General features: G+C 37.3%; 1 protein-coding gene across 1 annotated transcript in view; it reads right to left on the bottom strand.

The window, feature by feature from the left end:
* Positions 1–1,499: 1,499 nt before the first annotated feature.
* Positions 1,500–24,467, bottom strand: part of BTAF1 (B-TFIID TATA-box binding protein associated factor 1) — a 110,533-nt gene continuing 87,565 nt past the window's right edge. Inside the window, exons 26-38 of the mRNA XM_081104322.1 lie at positions 17,353–17,505; positions 17,040–17,161; positions 16,784–16,951; positions 14,055–14,132; positions 13,810–13,939; positions 12,078–12,219; positions 11,863–11,993; positions 9,944–10,069; positions 7,985–8,137; positions 5,801–6,012; positions 4,137–4,296; positions 3,622–3,792; positions 1,500–1,988 (exon numbers count right to left, since the gene is read on the bottom strand). Coding sequence (XP_080960448.1) covers positions 1,845–1,988; positions 3,622–3,792; positions 4,137–4,296; positions 5,801–6,012; positions 7,985–8,137; positions 9,944–10,069; positions 11,863–11,993; positions 12,078–12,219; positions 13,810–13,939; positions 14,055–14,132; positions 16,784–16,951; positions 17,040–17,161; positions 17,353–17,505 — 1,890 coding nt within the window. The 3' untranslated portion in view covers positions 1,500–1,844. The remainder of the gene's footprint in view (positions 1,989–3,621; positions 3,793–4,136; positions 4,297–5,800; positions 6,013–7,984; positions 8,138–9,943; positions 10,070–11,862; positions 11,994–12,077; positions 12,220–13,809; positions 13,940–14,054; positions 14,133–16,783; positions 16,952–17,039; positions 17,162–17,352; positions 17,506–24,467) is intronic.

The following is a 24,467-nucleotide window of genomic DNA, read 5'->3' as shown; positions in this document are numbered from 1 at the left end:
GTTTTTATCTCCCTTCCTCTCTGAAATCAATAAAAAATATATTTAAAAAAAATTTAAACTGCCTACACATCTGACTTCAGCTTTGCCCTTCCAATTTGGAAACAACTTCAACATTTATGTTGTGAATTCTCTTCCTATTTCTTTAATGATATATTGCTCCTTACATAGTCTTAGAAAAATATCAATTACTCTGAGCTATGCTCAATAGTTGGCTTATGGAAATAGCATATAAATACTTAATTAAAAAAAATTCAACTCAGGTATATACAGGCTCAGTTACCCAGTGCTATGTACAAAGGGTGTCTTATATAGTTTCCTTTTGATTTTTTGCAATTTGAATGTAAATTCTAAACAATGAATCATTTAATTATTTGTATGTATGAACTAGTCATTTTATTCTTTTGCTTTTTTTAAATAATCATTTTGTACAAATAATACACATAGTTGCATATATATTACAGTTTCAATCTTATTTATTACTCTTGTGGAATGCTAGGTTTAATGTTACAGTATGGTTGTCATAGCTACTGAAATGTGACAAATGTCCATGTGTAAAAGCTGCAGAACAATATAAGTAATGATTTTTAACAGAACAGTTACTTTACAGCTGAGGTCTGATGGTTTTTTAACCGATGCCTATGTGTATAACCAGCCACAAACCTTGGGGATGTTAATTACCTGTACATGTATATACAAATATGTCCCATACATATATATATGCACATAGGCATTATTAATTTATGTGTGAAATTTATAAAGTTATATACATACACATAAATGCACATCTATATACATATATCCACCCTCACCAGTGAGATCACTTTTCTAACACTAATCAACTTCAGGCCAGTTATTATTGCTGCCCAGTATAACTACATGATTTTAGTACCAATACCAAGCACCTTTTCAGATGCAGGACAGGTGTATGTCTGTGCATATAGGTATGTATGTATGTCTATGTATAGAAAGGAATTACTTCTTTTTATGCTTTAGTCATGCATTACTTCAATAAACAGTCTTATCACCATATGTTTTAGAATTCTAAAGAGTGTAAAATTTACTTCTGGAAAACTGTATATGTTCATAGTTACAAAAAATATATATTATATATATATATGATTGAAACCTATTGTGTACGTATGTTCTCTGAATTGGCTATATTCTAGCCATTAGATAAGTTAAAAACAAACACCCTCTTAATAGGATGTTATTATGATAGCCTTAAATACCCCATTACCTGTATTTAGAATAGTTGATATATTTTAAAAGGTGACAAAATGACGTTAAAGATTTGAAAAACACTATGCATCAGCATTAAATATACAAAGGTTTCACCAAGGGCATGGTTCAATTCATTGTCTAAGATTTTCATATTCTAAAAGTGACCAATAGCATAGTCTATTTTTAAAATTATGGCTCATTGAGGCTTTTATGAACAAAAGCCCTGTTTTTAAAAACAAGTTCTATTTAAACAAAAAAATGTACATGAACACTAAAGTACTTTTGGATATTTATTCTGTACAAAGTGTCTATGTAAAATAGGAGGCTCGTTCCCAGTAAGAACACCTCATGGTAGCACATGTAAACCTGGTTTGGTTCCTCTGCTCTGCAGCTATTCAGCATGTAAAATTTATACCATTTCACATTAACATTTAAATTTAATACAGTGCAAATATTTGAGAATAACTTGTTCCCCCCAGTGAAACAAGAGCCAGCATTATGCTGAATATTCTTCAGATCTATTTACACACTGAGCTAAAAGTTCACCATAAACTTTGAAATTTGCTGAATATCAGCAGAAATGTAACCGAACTAGCAGCAATTGCATTAACAATATTTGATAGTTACTTGAGAGAATGCATAAAATTTTCCAGGCTGTACTCTGAGTCATATTGCTCTTGATCCCAAAGATCACTCAGGTTTTCGAGAATTGATTTCATACTTGCTTTTCCAGAAGTAGAGGTGTCAGCTTTTTCTGCTTTGCCATCCTTAAGAAAAATTGGCAGAAAGATCATTAATTCAAAAATTAGATTTTCCTTTAAAATACCATACTTGTTTCTAACATTGCTCTTATTCAACAGAGTTAAAAAATAGTTCAAGTGATGGTAAGTTCATCTCATTAGATAGCTTATTCTATTTTCCCACAGGCCTAATTTGTCATTTTAAGATTACAGAATTATAAGAATTTTAAGAACATTACACAGGACAGTTAATTGTGTCACAATGGCTTTGTCATTCTCTCTCCCAGACATATAGTTAAATAACCAGCTTTTTACCCAAACCATTCAAGAGAAAGTTGTAGATATTATGCCCCTTTATCCCTAGATAGAACAAGGACATCCTCTTAACATAACTGAAATACAAAGATCAAATTAAGAAAATTTAATACAAAATGATTTAATATAGTCCATATTCAAATCTTCGCAACTGTCCCAATAGGATCCTTTATAGCAATAGTTCTTGCTTCCCTGGAACATCCCCAAGTCCAGTTCTCCTTGCTAAAAGTCACACATAAAAGTTATTTGAAGGTAGCAATCCATATTTCTTTCAGCTTTCCTTTTTCTAGGTTACACATGTCTTGTTTTTAACCTTACCTTATATGATATGATTAAAGAACCTTCTTCCATTCTGGTAATCTTTTGGGGACTTACTGTTTAAAATGCAGCACCCAGAACCAGACATAATATTTAAATATGGCTGAACCACACAGTACAGTGGAACTACTTTCTCTCAGATTTGGCTATTACAATTCTGTTATTACAGCTAGCTTAATTACATTATCTAAGGCCAATTCTCACTATAATTTATACTGGTTGTACAGCTGACTTTCTAAACCTAGGCAGGACTATAACTCCAGCCATATTAGTTTTACATTAGATTGACCAGTATTTCCAGATGGTGCATCCTTTGATTATGGATATTAGTTCCATCACCCATAATAACAATAATGGCTACTATGTACTGAGACTCTATACTAGATACCCTTTCTAAGTGCTTACATATATTAACTTCATAACCATGTAATAATATAGGCATTATTATTCTCCGAAGGGTGTGGAACCTCAAAGAAATTAACTTGCCTAAGATCACCAAGAGGCAGGGCAAGAAACACAGACCCAGGTTTAGCTGACTTCAGTGACAGATGTCTGTTATCAGGAAAGGACTAAGGAAAGAAATCTTGGGGCAAGACACTGGAGACATTAATCAAAACTTCAAACATCCCCAAGAATCCTGGAGAGTTTTATCTGGACGTCAAAAATTTCCTCAAAAAATTGTCTAGTTGATACTATTGATACTAAAGTGAATGCCTTTTGCTAGTTCCTTCAATACTTTTACCAAGCAATCCTAGGAAGTCTGTGCATGCATTAAAGATAGGGAAAATTGGCCCTAACCGGTTTCTCAGTGGTTAGAGCACTGGTTCGTGGACTGAAGGGTCACAGGTTCGATTCCAGTAAAGGGTAAGTACCTCGGTTGCAGACGGCAACCAATCAATCAATGTGTCTCTCTCACATCGATGTTTCCCCCCCACCCTCCTTTCCTCTCTAAAAAAAAAAAAAAAAAATCAATGGAAAAAATATCCTATTAACAACAAGAAAAAGCAAATTGTGTTAAGTTCTTTACCTTATCAAGTGTGAATAGATCGAGAAGTTGATCTGTTCCCATACTCTGCAAACTAGAATTCTCTTGGCTAATAACTGTATTCGCTATGTTCATCTTGAATTTCTGCAAACCCATTATTTTCTCCTCCAATGTTCCTCTGGTTATCAATCGGTACACATTCACCACACGTTTCTGAGTAAGAAAAAGAAGTTAAGCACAAATAAACTGATTGGCTTGAGGTAAACCAAGTCAAGGGCTTGCATATTTAACTACTATCTAATTATGGTGGGGTTATCTGGCCCCAAGAGTTTAAAATGTTTGCACAGAATATTAGTGATGGATAGATAGAGTCCCAGTTTTCTTAGCCTAAGCTACCTCATTTAATGCCTGAGGAAGTGGTGCCACAGAATTAAGCTACTTGCCTAAGGTCAAACATTTGTTAGTATCAGGGGTAGAAACTTAAACCAATTCCTGTCTTTTTTGAGAAGTGTTTTTCCCAGTTCATAAGTTAACACCTGTGAGTGGTGACTCTTTACCTGCCCAATGCGATGGGCCCGGTCCATGGCTTGTAGATCGCGCATGGGATTCCAATCGTGCTCCACAAATACCACTGTGTCAGCGCCTGTTAAGTTAAGCCCCAGGCCACCAACGTGAGTTGTAAGTAAGAGAACATCAATGGATGGATCATTGTTAAACCTAAAAGTATAGATATTTTAAAATAAAATTAGTACATTTCTAATGTACCCATATAACAAAAATTAGACTACTTAATAAAAATTAAGAACACAAAAGAGAACACTTCTTTACAACTCCATAATATAGACACTTCTGTGACCACTTGAGATCAAACTATTCTCTTTTAGTATTTAGGGTAGGGCAAAAGTAGGCTTACAGTTTGTATGAAAATAATACAAGAATAAATGGTTTCACATACTCTGACTATAAACCTACTTTGCCCCACCCTGTACATAACATCTTTAGTAGTAGAAAGAATGGAAGTCAGAAACTTTACAAACAGAAATAAGTCCAACTGGATTATATTTTAGAGTATCAGATAAAGACTAAATTGAAAAAATGTAACTAAACACTAATTCTAATTAAGGCAAAACTCAATCATCAACCTTTAATGTAGAGAAACAGAAGATAATGGGGGAAAGGCTAGATCAGTTGGGGAAGGTAGAGGGTAAGGGTATTGAGGGTTGCTGCTATTGTACTGGTCGTAGCATCTATATATATAAAAGGCTAATATGCAAAGTGTCCCCTCAGGAGTTCAATCGCTCGCTATGATGTGTGCTGACCACCAGGAGCGGCACAGAACAAAGGAAGGCTCAGGTCGGCCCTGATTGCCCGCCAAGCCTAGGGACCCTATCCATGCACAAATTTCTTGCACTATAACTTCGAGGAAAAAGAAAAACTAACATATTACCAAGCTCCCATTTATTAGATTTCACTACGATTCAAGCAATGGGGCTTTGTGCTTTATATGCATTATGTTACTTCAATGTTATTACAGCTCTATGAAGATATTATCATTTGTCCTTATTTTAGGGAAACTCAAGCCCTGTGGAAGATAATCATGCCCAAGAGAACACTGCCTAAATAGCAGTCAGGAGTCAAACCTGGGTCTGTCTCCAAAGCTTGATCATGGGTCTCTAACTGTATCATGCTAAACAATCTCTTGAGGGTGCTTGTTAAAAATGCTTACTCTTAAAGTTACAAGTCTGGGACAGAACCTAGGAATCTATGATTTCTAAAGCAGCGGGTGCAGGCCACACTTAGGAAACACTGCATTCATTGATTTTGCTTCCTAGCTGGGCCAGCGTCCAACTTGTTCTGAGCAGAGGCACAGAGATGAAGATACAGATCTCAGCTAAGCCACATTTTTGCTTCTTTCCACCCCAACTCTCCCCAAAAAGGTGAGGTAAAATGTTATCTCTATTTTTTGTTGATGCCTTAATTCTCTTTCATACCCTTCAAAGTGCTATCCTAATAAAGCCACACTTTTTTAGCTAAACAAACTATTTATTCAATGGTATTTCTGTAGTTCTATTTTTTTTGGTTTTTAGAAAAATATTTTTTTTCTCTAATTTGTTTTTTAGTTCTATATTTTTAAAGAAAATACTTCATGAGGCAAACTCCTATGTAAGAAATAATACACTGACTATGGCCATGATTTATAGGAGTTTTAGAAGCCACTTACCGTGAAACAATGGCATGCCTCTGACCAGGAGGTATGCTTCCATCTAATCTCAGGTAAGTGACAGAGGGTAAGTGAGGCTTGAGAAGATCATGTTCTACTATATCAAGCATGCTTTTCAGCTGACAGAAGATCAGGATCCTGTGCTGGGCCACAACAGACTCTGTGCCACTCTCTGAAGTGCTGCCATTTCCCAAACCGCAATCCAACAGCAACTAGAAAAATATCAGTTGTTACACAGGCATTCAATAAAAGTAGGCAACCAATAGTTTTTCAAGCTATACCTCATATAAAATGGTTCCTAGATTATTTATTATGGTTATAATAAATAATGGCCCCAAATTATAAATGATACTCAAAATTTGGTCTGATATAAAATACAGTGAAACTATGATTCCCTCATTTTGGCCATTACACTGCTTTAACCACCAAGATCATATTAGCTTTATTTACTGGCAACTAATTCATACAGTAGGTTTGTAGTGAACTTACCATCAAATCAAATTCAACTTTGCCCTATGTTTGCCAAGTCTGACAGAATCTATATTTAAGTGTTTTCCTTTTAAAAATTGACTGTGCTTATCACCTTTAATTGTCACTTGGAGTTTCAGTTCATTCCATTCTACTGAAATTTTAAAATTCTGGCTCTAGCAATATTAGATATTTCTGGCAGTATTATCTGCTGATAAACATATTTCTTTACTTCTACTGCCAGATTTTTAAAATGCAAATAAGATTCTTCCTCTACTTCAGAGAACAGACATATTTTAAAAGAAAGCAAGCTAGTTCTCTCCTGAGATAGAACCTTTACTCTGAATATCTAAAAAAAAGGGTTCTAGAACAGCTCTCCATAAGAATAGCCAGGAATAATCTGGGCCTAAGTTGCAGAGTTCCTAAATTTCTTAATTCCAGACACTTCAGTGTGACAAGAGGCACTCTAAAACGAGAGATTAGTTTAAGTAATAACTGCAGGTAAAAAAGTAATGTACAAAAATATAAACTAAAAACAAGTTAAAGCCTGTAGTATAATTAAAATGTGGATGAAATTCAATTTTTATTTGAAAACAGGAACTTAAAAGCAGCAAGAGAAAAGTGACTTGTCATGCAAAAGGGATCCTCAATTAAGATTAACCCCTGATTTCTCATCAGAAACCATTATCAAGAAAGTGAAAAACAATGAAATAAAGAATGGAAGTATTTGCAAATCATATCTGGTAAGGGCTTAATATTTACAATAAAAAACAATCCCTAAAACTGAACCAAAAGATAAACAATCAAATTAAGAAATGGTCAAAGGATTTAAACAGCATTTCTCCAAAGTTATATAAATATCCAATAACCACACGAAAAGATGCTCAACATTATTACTCATTAGGGATAGCAAATCAACAATGACATTCCACTTCATGCCTACTGGGATGGCTATACTAAAAAAAATTGAAATTGTTGGGGAGGATATGCAGAAATTATAACCTTGGCACATAGCTGGTGGGAATGCAAATGATGCTGCCACAATGGAAAACAATTTGGCAGCTATTGAAAAGTTAAACGTAGAATTGTTGTATGACCCAGCCAGCAATTCCACTCCTATGTCTATATCCAAAAAAGACTGAAGAGAGACAGACAAATACTTATAAGTCAATGTTTACTGCAGCATTATTCACAATAGCCAAAAGGTAGAAACAACTCAAATATCCCATTAACACATGACTGGATAAACAAAATCTGGTGTAAACATAACAGTAATAATGGAATATTATTCAACCATAAAGCTGAAGTACCAATACATGCTACAACATGAATGAATCTTGAAAATAAGTGAAATAAGTCAATGATTCTACTTACATGAAATATTTAGAACATGCAAATTCATAAGACACAAAGTATATTAGAGGTTACCCAGTGTTGGGGTAAAAGGAGAATGGGAAGTTATTGCTCAATGGGTACAGAAATATTTTGTAAATAGTGGTGACAATTGTACAATACTGTGAATGTAAGTAATGTCATTGAATTATATACCTAAAAATAGAATGGCATATTTAATGCTTTATGTATTTATACCAAAATTTAACCAAATTAAAAATAAAAATGGTAAATATATCAGTAATCTATTGGAAATGCAAATTTACCTAGTGTTCTAGATCAGGAATGTTCAACACACATCTAACCCTTAAAAGACCTACTTACTTGTTTCAAAGCTGAGAGTTTAGGGGCATGTTGAATATCATGAAGTGAAGAATTCTGTACGGCCAGTTTTTCAGTAGTACTCTTGAACTCAGGGTGTTGAGGTGTTAAGACTAATGCTGGATGGTTGCACAGTTTACGTAAGTACTGTAACGCCTTTAAAAGAGGAAAAAGTATATCCTATATAATAAAAGCGTAATATGCAAATCAACTGAACTGTGGAATGACTGGTCGGTGGGGGTGTTGCCGAACAGGCGGTGCCAGGCCAGCCAAGGCAACACCAGTCGGACATCCCCCAAGGGCTCCTGGACTACGAGAGGGCGCAGGCCAGGCTGAGGGACTTCCCTGAGTGTGCAAATTTCGTGCACTGGGCCTCTAGAATATCTATAATAATAAAAGTGTAATCTGCTAATTAGGCCAGATGTTCTTCCAGACAACCTTCCAGATGATGCCGGGGCTGCAAGGAAAGCCCAGGTCCCAGGTGTCAGAGGGAAGCTGGTGCCAGCAGCCAGGGGAAGGAAGGCCTACTCTTGCACGAATTTTGTGCATCAGGCCGTGTGTGTGTGTGTGTCAAGATCACTTCACATGTCACAAATGTTTGCACTTCAGTATCTTTTCCTACTGTCTAGAATGCCCTTCTCTCTCTTTTGACTACCCTTACTCCTTCAAGAATCAGTTCAAATCTCATCTGTGATGCCTTCGTCTGTTTCTTGTGCAGTTTGTATTTATTTTTTAGAGCATTTATAGCTTGTATCAATCATACTGTTTGTATCCCCCACTAGACAATGAGCTTCTCATGGCAGAAAAAGGTTTATTCATTAGCTCCTATACCTAACCCTTTCCCACTCAAATGCCTCATAATGCTTACAGATGCTTCTGGCACCAGGCATCACTTCCCAAAGAAGGGTTACTCAAACATCAGTGTGTATAAAATGTCTTGAAGACCTGATAAATCTGCAGATCTTTCCCCTCTACATAGTATTCTGGTTCAGTAGGTCTGTAATGGGGGTTGGGGAGCTAGGTGGTTATTTCAAGTGGTTGTGTTTAAGAATCAGAACCCTATAGGATCTCTTCTTTCTTTTCTCTAATTCAGCCACAGCCTTTCTCTTTTGCCTTTTGCTTGGGCTATTATTTGTGTCTCACCCTTTGCCCTGGAGATTTGTATTAGCAAGCTTCACTGACAAGGCACTATAATAGAAACTGTGAGAGAGTTATTAGCCTTTACAACTACCTTTTTCCTCTTCTATCTTTAAAAATGCTTGCAGCATTTAATTTATTGGTGGCAAAGGGGTTTGGAAGGTTTTCTATAGTATATTTCAAAAGGGAAAACAAGTGAGTTGGCACTTTCCATGTCTTTTTCTTTTGCTACCCCCGTGAGCACAATAGGCAGGATGTCTCAGGACCTCTGTAGTTTTTGTATCCTCTGCCCAGAATTGCTTCCCCTTACATAACTGCCATGCCTCAATCCTCCTTCAGATCTCTGCTAAAATGTCACTTTCTCAGTGAGGCCATACCTGATCCCTCAATTAAAAATCACAACCTATCCTGACTCCTTTATTGCATAACCCCACACTGTGCTTTTTCTCTTACATGCATTTTATGTATTCATTTTTCATATTTACAAGGGAGGCAGTCTGTTTTGCTCACTGCTTTAATTAATCCCTGTGCCTAGAAAAATTACTGCCTTGTTGTAGGTGTCCCAGTATTTTTTAAATGGAAAGCAAAAGATTCTCTATTCTAAAAACCCCTTTAAATATATAATAAACAATGTAGATTGCATTTTACGTTTAATTTTAATATTAAACTACTTAATACGAAAATAGATTGGCACTTTTCCCTATTTCCAAGAATGTATACACAGTATTTTAAAAATTTAAATAAACCCACATTTCAGTGTTCCATGTAAAATCTGCATTGAAGAACATACTTAGGCAACATTTAAAAGTAGACTGTAATCTATACCTGGAATACATGGCCTGTAGCTTTAAGCTTTGGTTTTTCAGTTTCTTCAGAAAGTGCAGCTGAAGAAACTGTTTCATCAACATCACACTTGGCACGAGACTTAGCAAAGTCCTCGTAGAGCTGGACCTGCAAAATTTCCCCCACAAACAAACATACTTATTTTCAATTGTTGAAAAAATAACTAAGCAAAGGCCAATAAGAGCAATAATTTAAATCAACTCTCATTAAATTATGATACCTGTACTTTGCTACTGATTAGATAATCCATCTTGGTAAATTCCTTTAAAATTACATTTAGAAAACAAGTATAACACATTAAGTTGGGCTGCTAAAATATTAAAACAGTAGTCAAATAGTCCTAGACTTAATTTTTCCACTCTGTTCAGGAGATAAATATACCACCACTAAAAAAGAATCTGAACTCTTACAAGTAAATTAGAAAATCTCCCTTAAGTGAAGTTATGTGATCAAGACTAAAGGTACATTCCAAGAGACCAACTTTTAAAAGAATATTGCTGCCTAAAAGGCAAGTCTAAAATATTACCTTGGGGTTTGGGTTCTGCTTGTACATGCTAAAACAATGCAAAAGGGAAGAAAATCTAGAGGGCTAAATAAAGCCAAATGTCACTTCCTTCCCTGCCTCCAGTCTACTTAGTGTATTTTATGCTGATATTTTAATACCATCACTGGTATATCATTACAGCCTTTTTTCACATGGCACCTTTTATTTATTGTATTTTACAAAAGCTTCATTCCATTACCCATACAATATTTAAGAAACATTAACCCTATTTTTACAAACAAGGAATGGAGGTCCAGAGAAATAGGGTAGATAATATAAATGATCACAGAATTATTAGCATCTAAACTCTAGCTGCATAAATATATACCAACAGGCTGTCTTACATACAGGGGAAAGAAGGTAAGTTTGTAGGGTCAGTCTATATATCTTATTCATTTGATCAACTCATACTACTGAAATAGATTAATGACTAGTAACCTAGAACATAAAGTACATATTCAAACAAAAAATTCTGATTATAGGCCATGTCTTATTAAGTGTCTTCATAAGACATGGCCTGTAAGGGGCAATTTACCCTTATAAAATACTACACAAGGAAAGGCATACAGTACATTCTTTTGATAATGGTCTCTATGTACAAAATCAGACCTGCACAGAAGTCAAAATTTATTTCAGAAATTTACTGGTAATGCAATAATACTTTAAAAGGGATATGATCCCCACTTCCCAAAGTTTGAAACTCAATCCTGATATATGTTAGCTATACAACCTTGAGCAAGTTGCTTAACTTTCTGAGCTTCGGTTTCCTTATTTGTAAAAATGGGGACTGACGTAAGATACCTATAATGTTATATATGTGAGGATAAGACACTATAGGCAGATTTTTGGTCCTTATAAACATTTCTTCATCAGTTTAACCTTTTCAATTAACTAGACATATGAGAAAGCAACTATGACACTGAATTTTGCATGTTAATGCAAAATGCACTTATCCAAATATATCCACATATATACACAGATTCACTTAGTGTCTTATCTACATCTATTTAAAACAATATTTTTCTTTTTTTTTAAATATGTTTTATTGATTTCTTACAGAGAGGAAGGGAGAGAGATAGAAACATCAATCAGCTGCCTCCTGCACATCTTCTACTGGGGATGTGCCCGCAACCAAGGTACATGCCCTTGACCGGAATCGAACCTGGGACCTTTCAGTCCGCAGGCCAGTGCTCTATCCACTGAGCCAAACCGGTTTCGGCCAGAATATTTTTCAAGTTTAGGAAAGTAGAAGCTAGATTAGAGTGATAAAGCCAAAGGCTATTCCCCTTTTGTGGCTTATTCAAAGCATTTCACTAATAAACATATCACCATCAACCACAATCACCAGATTCCTAACCTGGAGAAGACTGAGAGTACAGTAATAGTCTTGAATAATTTTGGGTGGAAGGTCTTGCAAAACATCTTCTTTCATTCTTCTCAAAAGAAATGGTAGGACTTGGCGGTGTAGTGCATCCATTGCAAGGACACCTGTTAATAAGAAAAGAAAATGGCTCAAAAAAAGAATAAATTATATTCACTTGCACAGAAAATATAATTATCTCTTTTTCATACCTGCTTCTTGTTCTCGACTAGAGCTTCGAGCATCCCTACTTGCTAATATAGGTTTACCATATCGAGCAGCAAACTGGCGTTCAGTCCCCAAAAATCCTGGCATGAGGAAATCAAATAATGACCACAGCTCCAAAACATTGTTCTGAATATAAGAAAGGAATATATTTGAGTTTGTACTGAGATGATTTACTTACACTTAAAAATTGAAACATTAATTTAAAAAAGCCCATTATGATGATATAGATGAGATATTATCACACTTTTAGGTATATGGTATAAGTCTATATTTAAAGGTGTAATATTCAAGTCAGCATCCTTGGAGAAAATACTCTTGTCTTATTTGGGGGGAGGAGGGGAGATTTTCAAGTCTCCTCCACCAGCTAAGTCTTGGTCTATAGTATTAAGTCCTACTGGTGGCATAAAGTAGTAAATAAAAGAGCAAAAGGATGAATGTGTTTCTGATTCTTTTAACTTTGACACTCATATTGACAGCAATATTTAAGGAATCTGGCCTACATCACCATTTCTTCAACAAAGGAAAAACCTAAAGAGTTTGGTTATAGGTCAAGTCTGCCCAGTATTTAAGGTTCACAAAGAACTGGCACAAGTTCTTTCCAATTCTGAAGTTTCATAAAAAAAACAAAAAAAAAACAAAACACATTTTCATTTTGGATTCTTTCCCAAAATGTGTGTATCCTAAGGTGCCATTTTACCCTTTAACTCTTCCAGATGTCTGTCCTTCCTCACCCTGCTCAAGCTCTGGCTCACCATGCTGGGCTACCCTCCCATATGATGGACACCCTTCAAATCCCACTTAAGTTTGACTTCCCATAGGGACCATTATCAAATGGGCTACCATGGCTCTTCAGTGCAGAAACCCACCTTACAGCTTCAGAGCTAAACTGTTCAGGTGGGTATGAGGGAAAAAAAGATTGCTTTTAAACAACTCTTTTATTGTGAAAGCAGTAACCTATTTAAAAATACTGTGACGTTTCTATATAAGTTTAAATTGGAACAAAATAAATTTCGATAATGCAAGCCGAAAGGGTCTTTTTCCCCCTTTTAAAGGTACTTTTAAAATCCATAGTGTTCAAGTAATAGACAAAACCCTAACACTTATAATAATAATCAGTCCATCACCAAAAATAAGTAACAAGTACATTAAAAAAAAATCAATTATTTCAAAGTCACCTGGTGTTTTTTCTCCCACTAACTGGAGAGTGATGAAGGGTATCTTCCCCATCCAAGTGGGCTATCCAAACTAGGTGTGAACATTTGCAACCTCTGGAAGTACTGTAACACAATCTCTCTTATCTGAACACATCTACATATTCAACTATCTTCTTCCTTTTCCAACATAAACTTCTACAATCTCCTGCTTTCAACTGTTTCCTAATCTCAGGTATTCATGGTTTCAGTGTTAAATCCAATTGTGGTGCAACACTACAAAAGGAGAACGGCCATTTTGGAATAGAGTCGGACTAATGACTCCTAGACTTTGGACATAAGACTTCTATTTACATAGCCTAAAGTTGCATTTTAAATATGACTTTAAAAACCTAGTTTTCTCAGATACTGCTACGTACCAAATGAACAGTTATAAAAACATAATTACTGGAAATTATCATTCCTATAAACTAACAAAACAAACAAAAACCTTCTCATTTAATTCAATGCCAATGCCAATCCTTCTCTTCACATGGCAAATATTTTTTTTAAAGTAAATAATTACCTGTATTGGTGTTCCAGAAAGAATAATCCTATAATTAGCAGTCAGTTGTTTTACTGCTTTTGATAATTTTGTTTTTCCATTTTTGATGACATGGCCTTCATCAAGAATACAGTAGTTAAATTTAATATTTCTAAGGGAGAATACACAAATAAATTTAGTATGAAGAGTCTTTGAGGCAGGAAAATACTAAGTTTCTCCAAATTTGATACTAAGTTTTTCTAAGTAAATAAATAAATGATTCTTACCTAAAGAAATCTATGTCATTCCTCACAACATCATATGAAGCCACTATCAGATTATGCCTTTTTACTTGATGCTGTAACCTGTATTTAAAAATAAGAGTAGGACATGAGGAATCTGCAAAGTTTATAATACAATTTCAAAGGGGAAAGAAACTACATGTACCATCATATAAGGTGCTTTCAATCTGTCTAATAAGACTAACATTCCCTTCTGTTTGCATTTATGACCCTGCTACCAGAAGGCCATTCTTATAAATGGGCCTATTGCTCTAACTTAGTCTGATTAGAAAAGAGACGGATACCTGACTTAAATGTGGTAGACATTTTAACTTCACTTGCCAATACCCCTTCCTTCACTATTCCATGTTGTGCTGGAGGTTGAGGGGGAGCGATCAATCCTCGTATTCACCAAAGAGATGAAGCACTTGAATCAAGCTGAGACCCTCACAATATTCGCTGACCACAAAGGGCTGGTTTTGGGGCATGACCAATGGGCCTAAGACTGCCCATGATCATCATATCCACCAACTATAGACTGAAGTCCAGCACAGACCAAATATAAGTTACGTATTAGGAGAAAGAGCAAACAAGAGCAATCTAGATATGCCCGAAACAAGAATTACACCCATGAAATTATCAATTTAGTGAATTAATGAATTTCCTGTTTATGTAAGCTAGTCTGAGTTTCTATCACTTGTAAATAAATGAATTCTAACAGACACTACAGTAAATTTTTTAAGAATACAAGCTGTTGAGATGCCTGTGTTCAAATCTCTTATTCAATTAGCTGAGTGACCTTGGACCTAGGCCCCATGCCTTAGACTCCTCATCTGCAAATTAGGAACAAGAGAACCCACACCTCATAAGGTGATTGTGAGGACATACAATTTTACATAAATGTGAAACTGTTTAGAACAGTGCCTGGCCAGTAAGTGCTCAATATGTTACCTATTATTAATACAGAAGGAGCAGGGTATCTATGGACTAATCAGCAACCTATGACTATCCAAGTTTTTTTAAAGATGAACTGAAATCAATGAGATTCCCCTCTTTAAAATTTGTATTTAGGAACATTAGGGGATATACTAGTGAACACAGAGAAGGTAAAGCTAATAGAACTCTAGTGTTGCTATGGTATCAGGACAGCTAAAGCAGTCATTGTGGACTAAAAGCACTTTTGGGGAGAAGGAACTCTTAGGGAAAGTGGGTAGCTTATGACACTTAAATACTATGATCACAAGGCTCCCAAGAAAGGCATAGAGAATGGCTTTGGTTCCTGATAGTTTTCTAGCTCCAATACTTAGAAGGCCCAATTGATTGTTAAGAACAGCCCAAGTCCTTGATATTTTTTTAAAGAACTTAAATTTTGCCCAGCCAGTGTGGCTCAGTGGTTGAGCATTGACCAGAGATCATAGTTCTAATCCAGGTCAGGGCACATGCCCTGGTTGCAGGCTCAACTCCCAGTAGGGGGCATGCAGGAGGCAGCCCATCAATTATTCTCTCTCATCACTGATGTTTTTATCTCTCCCTCCCTCCTCCTTCCTCTCTGAAATCAATGTGTGTGTATATATCTGTATCTATAATAATAAAAGTGTAATATGCTAATTAGACTGACAGCCGAACGACCTTCCAGACAAAGCCGTGGCAGTGGGGGCTAAGGCAGAAGCAGTTAGGGGTGATGAGGCAGGCAGGCAGGAGAGTGGTTAGGGGCGATCAGGCAGGCAGGCAGGAGAGTGGTTAGGGGCGATCAGGCAGGCAGGCAGAGTGGTTAGGGGCGATCAGGCAGGCAGCCAAGCGAGCGGTTAGGAGCCAGCGGTCCCAGATTGTGAGAAGGATGCCTAACTGCAAGTTTGGGCCCGATCCCGCAACTGGCAGTCAGACATCCCCCAAGGGGTCCCAGATTGTGAGAGGGTGCAGGCCGGGCTGAAGGACAACGCCCCCCCCTCCCCCCCATGCACAAATTTCATGCACCGGGCCTCTAGTATATAAAAAATACAAAGAAGAACATTCAATATTATTTTATGTTAGTATCAGGTGAAAGCATAATGGTTAGATAATCATATACTTTACAAAGTGTTCCTGCAATATTTCCAGTACCCACCTGGCACAATAAATAGTTATTACAATATTATTAACTATACTCATAATGCTGTACTTTACATCCCTGTGACTATTTTGTCCTACTACCAATTTGTACTACTCAATCCCTTCACCTTTTCACTCGTTCCCCCAACTGTCCTCTGGCAACCATCGGTCAGTCTGTTCTCTGTGTCTTTGAGTCTGTTTCAATTTTGTTTGTTCATTCATTTTGTTCCCTAGATTCCCCATATAAGTGAGTCATATGGTATATGTCTTTCTCTGATTGACTTGTTTCACTCAGCATGATACCTTCTAGGTCTATCCATGCTGTTGCCGTGGTAAAGTTTCATTTGTTTTTATGGCTGAGTAATATTCCATGGTGTGTGTGCCATAGCTTTTTTACCTACTTTCTATTGATGGCCACTGGGCTATTGTAAATAACAATGAACATAGGGGTGGCATATATTCTTTTGAATTAGTGTTTTTGGCAAAGTTCTTGAATTTTGATGAGAGAGATTATCTTTAAAATGTATGTACACTTACCTTTCTTAAATAAATTTATATGTCTGATAACAAAAAAAGCTAACTAAATTCACCTGCAATAAATTTTATTCTTCCAAACTACTTAGAGCAAAAGAATTAACAGTTCTTACCTTATTCTTTCAGTAGGAGGTCCAGTATAGTGCAATGGATTGAGATATTCTCTGGAGCAAAATTTACCTACTTCATCCACCCAGTGACCTGTTAATGTTGGTGGACAAACCACCAAGGAAGGAAGTGGCATACATTCTGCCAATTTTGATCTTGCATATTCCTGGGCCCTTTACAACAACAAAAAAATAAATTAACCACCTTGTCTATATTTCTCAGCACCTGGAAGCCTTCTTTCAAAATAATATTTTAAATTACCTGTGACAATGATCTCCTGCTAGAATGCAGATGGACTGTAAAGTTTTTCCTAAACCCATATCATCGCATAGAATTCCATGAAGTTTATACTTATTAAGAAATGCTAACCAGTTCACACCATCCTGAAATGTTGAAAGAGAAAAATTATAACTATAAACAAATCATAAATAGCATTTTTACAGGCATGAAAGAAATAAATGGATATAGGATACCAACCACAATTATTTTACTAAATGAATTTTAAAAACTCTTTGAGGTACATTTGAAAGGAATAGTCACTATTTATATTTATAAGATAACTATAAAACTTTACCTGCTGATATTTTCTGAGTTCAGCATTGATTGGTACTGGAATTTTGTAATTTTCCAATTTCTTCCCGTCTAACAATTGCTCCAAAAAGTGTCGTTCCTTGGCTTTCAATTGGATTAATTCTTCTGACATATTTGGAGGGTCTGGAATGCCTGCCTAAAATGATTTTTTAAGTGTATTAAAACTATTTACTCATGATTAATTTTTTATCCTTAGATTATAAAATACTAGTAATTTTAAGTTTTATTAAAATATAAATGCAGAGAAAAAATTAATTCAAAAGTAGTATAATTTTAAAGACTGGAAAACAAACAGTTTAAAGAATCTGACAGGTATTAACCCTTTGCAGTCCAATTTTATTTTTGGAATTCAAACAGTCTGGTCCAAATTAATTGACGGGATTGAATGTTGAACCGGCTGCGGTGTCGACCTCAGCCTCAACGTTGGACCTGCTCCTAGCGCCTGGTCTGTCGAGTCAGCCTCCACATTGGACCAAAAAGGGTTAAAATGCTACAATGAGACTACTAAACAAACACATTTGAGGTATTCTAAAAAATACACGTACAACTTAATTTTTCCCGCACCATGCATTACTTAAAAAGGCAAATTAAAAAAAAAAAAGGCAAATAAAGTTGTATAGCTTATTTTAAGTGATATGCTGTTACTAGAGCTTCTCAATTTGGGTTATGATGTCCCAGGATATTGGTTCTCAAAATGTGGGCTGCCGACTCCTCAGGATCCTCAAGACCAGGGGTCCTCAAACTATGGCCCGCGGGCCACAGGTGGCCCGCCAAAAACATTTATCCAGCCCACCGGGTGTTTTTGCTGCCGCTGCCTGTCCTGCTTAGCAGCCGACTCGTCCCGGGCCCGCAGTGTGCATGTGTGGAATGTCTGAGAGACAGTGAACTGCCCCCGTTTAAAAAGTTTGAGGACCTCTGCTCAAGACCTTTTCAAAGGGTCACTGAGGTCAAAACCATCCTGTGTAATAAAAGGCTAACATGCAAACAGACCAAACGGCGGAACAAGAACCGAACAACTGGTTGCTATGACGTGTGATGACCACCAGCGGGCGTGCGCAGACCATGGCGGGTGTCAGCTATGGTGGGATAGTGGAACAGGTGAGCAGGGGCACCAGACCAAGGCAGGCCACCAGTCGCTGTCATCGGGGCAAGCCTCTGGTGGTTACTGAAAATTCTTTGCTCCTGCGTGCCACGGTCCCACCCAGTGCTTGCACCTGTTGCTGGCGCTGGCCCCGCTCACCCCCGCTGCTGGTGCCAGAGCCTCTGCTCGCACCCTCGGCCGGCATTTGGCGCCAGCCCCGATCACTCGGTGCCGTCAGTGGGTGTGAGTGGTGGCTGCCGGCCCTGATCACCTCAAGGGCTTCTTCACCTCCCCCTGCTCCTAAGGGGTGATCAGGGCAGCAGCTGCTACTTGCACCCACTACCAGCGCCAGCCCCACTCATATCCACAGCCAGCACCAGAGCCACCGATCGAACCCGCTACCCAGCACCGGTCCCGATTGCTTGGCGCCATCAGCGGGTGTGAGCAGTGGCTGTGGGCCCTGATCACCCTGAGGGCTTCTCCATTTCCCCCTGCTCCTAAGGGGCGATCAGGGCAGCAGCTGCCACTCGCACTGCTGACAGCGCCAGCCCCAATCGCTCCGTGCCTTCAACAGGTGAGAGCAGGACCAGTGCCATCAGTGTGTGGGAGCAGTGGTGGCGGGAGCAGGGCTGCCGGCAGACGGGACTAGGGGCTGTGGCAGGAGGGGCCAGGCGAGGGTGCAAAGGATTGGCCAAGACCCGCCCCTGTGCTTACCATAGCCTCATGGCCCCACAGTTCCTTTCAAGGTGCATGTATTCATGCACTGGGCCCCTAATTTCATAATAAAAGATATTGTTTGCTTTTACCACTGTGTTGACATTTGGACTGATGATGCAAAAGTAATATGGGTAAAACTTCTTGTCGATCAGAAAGAATCATGGCAATTGCACCACATATACTAGCAGTCACTGTATTCCTCCCAGCCATGCACCAGCATTTTAAAAAAAAACTGGTTTCAACCCTAGCCGGCTTGGCTTGGCTCAGTGGATAAAGCATCAGCCTGCGGGCTGAAGGGTCCCAGGTTTGATTCCGGCAAGGGCATATGCTTGGGTTGCGGGCTCAATCCCCAGTAGGGGGCGTGCAGGAGGCAGCCAATCAATGATTCTCTCTCATCATTGATGTTTCTATCTCTCTCTCCTTCTCCCTTCCTCTCTGAAACCAATAAAGAAATATATTAAAAAAAAACAAACTGGTTTCATTTCAGAACGTCTTTTAAAGTAGTAAACATAATTTTATTAAACTCAACCATGAATGCACATCTTTTTAACATTTTACATAATGAGATGTAAAGTATACATAAAACATTGCACTATATGTTGAGGAAAAGCACTTGTAAGACTGCTTAAATTATTATCTGACCTAGTGATTTTTCATAGAACATTTTACTTGACTGGACAGATAAACTAGTTATTCTGACTTGGGGATTTGGCTGACATTTTCTCAAAAATAAAATTTCACTTCCAAGAAAACAACTGACCTAACTTGTTGCCAATGACAAAATAAGCTTTCAGGAAAAACTTAGCACTGTGAATGTGGCAACTTGCCAATACTAAAAAGGAATTTTCTGTTGGTGATATTAATTTGATTTTGCTACAGTATGGTGAAATATACCAACCGTTAAAAATTTTACTGGCCATGGCCAAATAATTTCAATTTGTTGGAGCGTCGTCCCGTTATACCACGGTTGCAAGTTTGATGGTTGGTCAGGGCACATACAAGAAATGAATGCATAAGTAAGTGGAATAACAAATCGATGTTCCTCTCTCACACAACCTTTTTCTTTCTCTCTCTCTCTCTCTCTCTCTCTCTCTCTCTCTCTCTCTCTCTCTCATCAATTTTTAAAAGTTTTTTTTTAATGCAACTCAGTGAACCAATATTTTCCCAATGATGTATGCATAATGTTACAAAACACATATGGGTAAAAAATCTACTCAAAAGTGTAAGATTAACCAATTACTTCAAAAAAATATATATTTTTATTGATTTCAGAGAAAAAGGGAGAGAAATAGAAACATCAATGATGAGGTCATTGATTGGCTCCCTTCTGCACACCCCCTACTGGGGTGAGGGGATCTAGCCCACAACCCACGCATTTGCCCCTGGCCGGAATTGAACTTGGGACCCTTTAGTCTGCAGGCCGACGCTCTATCCACTGAGCCAAACCGGCTAGGGCTAACCAATTACTTTTAAAGTAAGGTAATTTACACATTCATTGGTAGAACGTTAGATTCTACATTGAAAACAAATTTATCAAGCTTTCTCTTTTTGAATTTTGATATGCTATCAGATAAAAGAATACCCACAATTATTTGAAAAGGCTGTCAAAATACTAACTTTTCCAACTACCTATCTCTGTGAGGCTAAACTTTCTTCAAATAACTCAACCCAAGGAACGTGTTGCAAGAGACTGAATGCCCAAGGAAATACAAGAATCCAGCTACCTACACCTAGTTCTAAAAGAGATTTGTTAAAATGTCAAACAATGTAATTTTTCTTACTAACTTTTTGTTTAGGAAATAGTTATTTTTCATTAAAAATGTTACATATGGGAACATCTAATGGATTTATTATTTAAATTAATAAATCCTTTCACATTACAGAAAATATGATAAACAAAAGCCCTTTGGAGATCTTCAATTTTTTAGAGTGTAGAGAGATCCTCAGACCAAAAAATGTGAAAACTACTGCCCTATGCTCTCTAAAGTTTAAAAAATTTAGAACTTTGGAAAAAGAATTATAATTAAATTCAATTAAAATATATATGTACACTGAGTTTTAAAAATGACTGCATGGTACATTTACAAAAGGTTTCAGAATTAACTTTAGTAAGATAGAAACCAACATTTTAGCACGTCTAATACCATAATGATATTAATAAAAATGAGGCCTTTCTGCACAGTACTTTACAAAGATGTAACAAAATCTGCATTTATCCTCATGGAATTTTTAATAAATGACATATAACGAGATCCTTTTCTTAACAATGAAACCCTAAGTCCAAGAGTCACAAATATTATTTAGTCCCAGGAACCCTTTCTGTGAATATCTTCTTCACTCCAATTCCTATAAAATCAGCAAGTTACTAATAGTGCAGGGAATTAGAATTGGTAGTTGATATTCCCTGAATCTTTGATAGTACACATTTTAGAAAAGTACATGATTCTTCCTATTATGATGTAATAGAAATCAAGATCAAGTGGAACAGCATTGAATCTGCATGACATTCTTGTTTCTATTGCTATGCTTTCAAGCTCACAAATCTTTTCTTATGCAGCATCCAATCTGCTATCAATTGCATCCAGTGTGTTTTTACAGTCTTGCATCACTGTTAACAACAGGGATACATTCTGAGAAATGCATCCTTAGGCAATTTTGGTGCTGTGCAAACATCAAGTGCCCTTACACAAACCTAGCTGGTATAGCCTACTACACACATAGGCTATACAGTAGAGCCCACTGCTCTAGACTACAAATTTGTACAGCATTTGATTGTAGGCAGTTGTATCACTATGGTATTTGTGTACCTAAACATAGAAAGGGTACAGTAAAAATACAGTGTAAAAGATAAAAAATGGTACACCTGTATAGGACACCTATCATAAATTGGAAGTTGCTCTGAGTCAGTGAAGGAGTGGTGAGTGCATATAAAGGCTTAGGGAATTACTATACACTGCTGTAGACTTTATGAGAACTGTCCCACAAGCCCTCCTCTGCCTGCTTCCTTCTGACAGGGTCAGAAATAAAACATTGAAGCTGTTGATGCTGCTCCATGAAGAGAGATGTGGGCTGGATTGACTGGAAACATGAAGGAGAAACTGGCTGGATAAAGCTTAGATCACTATAATAGTGACTGTCAGGAGGGAGTAAAAGGATCAGTAGGAGTAAGAAATTAAAATGGAGAGGTAAAGGAGCACTGAGGGTTGTAATGGCAATGTGGTTTTGCCTACTGCATGTTGGAGCAGTGGGCAGATTAAGGAACTTTGTGGTATTCATTTAAAAAGAGAGTGTTTAACATGGAGTGGGTGTAGAACTGAAGAGTCAATATTTTGGTTTGGAAATTTGTTTTTGAGTCCATGGACCTATCTGGCATAATGGGCTCTCTCTGACAATGAACTGATGGAACTATTTGTAATTATATTTTTCATCTCACAAAGTTCAATTTAGGTTGTTCTCATACCTTCCATTTTGCTCATTATATTCATACTGCCTTCTTGAACAAATGGAGTGCATTTTAATGTTCTTGTCTACTAATTATATTATATGGGCCATTTCAGAACCTGTTTCTATTGACTGACTTTTCTCCTGGTTACTGGAAATATTACATGGCTGGTAATTTTTTCATGGATGTTAAACATCACAATTATGTTGTCAGGTGCTAGATTTTCTTCCTTTAAATTTTATTCCCCTGGAATGTAGGTAAGTTGCTTGAAATCAATTTGATCCTTTTAAGGCTTGCTTTTAAACTTTGTTAAGGTGGATCCAATTTAGCCTTTTGTCAAGGGCTAATTTGGTTCCACTACTCAGGCAATATTCTTTTAAGGACCATACTTGGTGCTCAATATGGTTGAAGGCTTTTGACTCAGTTTTTTGGGCACACAAACTATTCCTGGCCCTGTGTAAGCTTTGGAAATTATTCCACATACTCCTTTCTATGACATTTCTCCCCCACCCCGTCTCAAACATATATTCTTTTTTTAAAAAAATATATTTTATTGATTTTTTACAGAGAGGAAGGGAGAGAGATAGAGAGCCAGAAACATCGATGAGAGAGAAACATCGATCAGCTGCCTCCTGCACATCTCCCACTGGGGATGTGCCCGCAACCCAGGCACATGCCCTTGACCGGAATCGAACCCGGGACCCTTCAGTCCGCAGGCCGATGCTCTATCCACTGAGCCAAACCGGTTTCGGCCATATATTCTTATATATGTTTGAATGTGAACTTGAATGCAGTATGCTAGAATACATATGCCCAGATGAATGCTCAGTCCTTGTGGGGACCTCTGGAGCTTCCTATTTATGCAGCTACTTCCTGTTGGGTACGTTGCCTTGCAAAGTCTCACCATCTTGTCCTCCCTTCACTCTGAACTCTGACTCCTCAACTTGGCAAAGGCACTAGGCTCTTCGTTTCCCTTCTTTCATAAAACATTATTCTGTGCTGCCTGTTGTTCAACATCTGAAAACCAGTTTCATTTTGTGTGGTTTTCTGGTTCAAGTAGGAGGATAAATCTGGTCCCTGTTTTTCTATTATGGCTGGAAGCAAAATATGCATCACATTTTTGTAATTTTCACATCAAAGGGAACCTTTTCTCATTTCTAAAGTCAGTATCTCTTTTCCTTGCCAATGTTTTATGTAATATTATTTTTTAAGTGTTTATATCCTTTATAACCTCATAGTGGATCTGGGGGCACTTCCATTCTAATTCACATTCAAACAGCTATTAAACTGATTTTCCCAAGACCCTGCTTTCAGCTGTTAAGACTACTTTTCCTAAAACATTGCTTTTATCTACTCCTTTGCTCAAAAAAGATATATTTTCTCATCACTCATGGATTCGAAAGCTAAAACAGGCCAAGGGGACTAAATATAACCAATTTAATTTATAAATAAAATGATGCAAAGCCCAAGAATCTAAGGATATGAATAAGACCTAGGAAGTGGGTGATGAAAACAATTCTGGATATAAAAATATATAAACAAATGTACAGTTTAGCCGAAACCGGTTTGGCTCAGTGGATAGAGCGTCGGCCTGCGGACTGAAGGGTCCCAGGTTCGATTCCGGTCAAGGGCATGCACCTGGGTTGCGGGCACATCCCCCATGAGGGGCGTGCAGGAGGCAGCTGATCGATGTTTCTCTCTCATCGATGTTTCTGACTCTCTATCTCTCTCCCTTCCTCTCTATAAAAAATCAATAAAATATATTTTTTTTAAAAAAATAAAAAAATGTACAGTTTAATCTATATATATAAAAGCCTAAGCAACCTGAACCAGAATGACTGAAATGACCATAACGACC

The sequence above is a fragment of the Myotis nattereri genome (genome assembly GCF_964212035.1).
Source record: "Myotis nattereri genome assembly, chromosome: 13".
NCBI lineage: Eukaryota > Metazoa > Chordata > Mammalia > Chiroptera > Vespertilionidae > Myotis > Myotis nattereri.
This window is presented reverse-complemented; position numbering and strand designations above follow the sequence as displayed.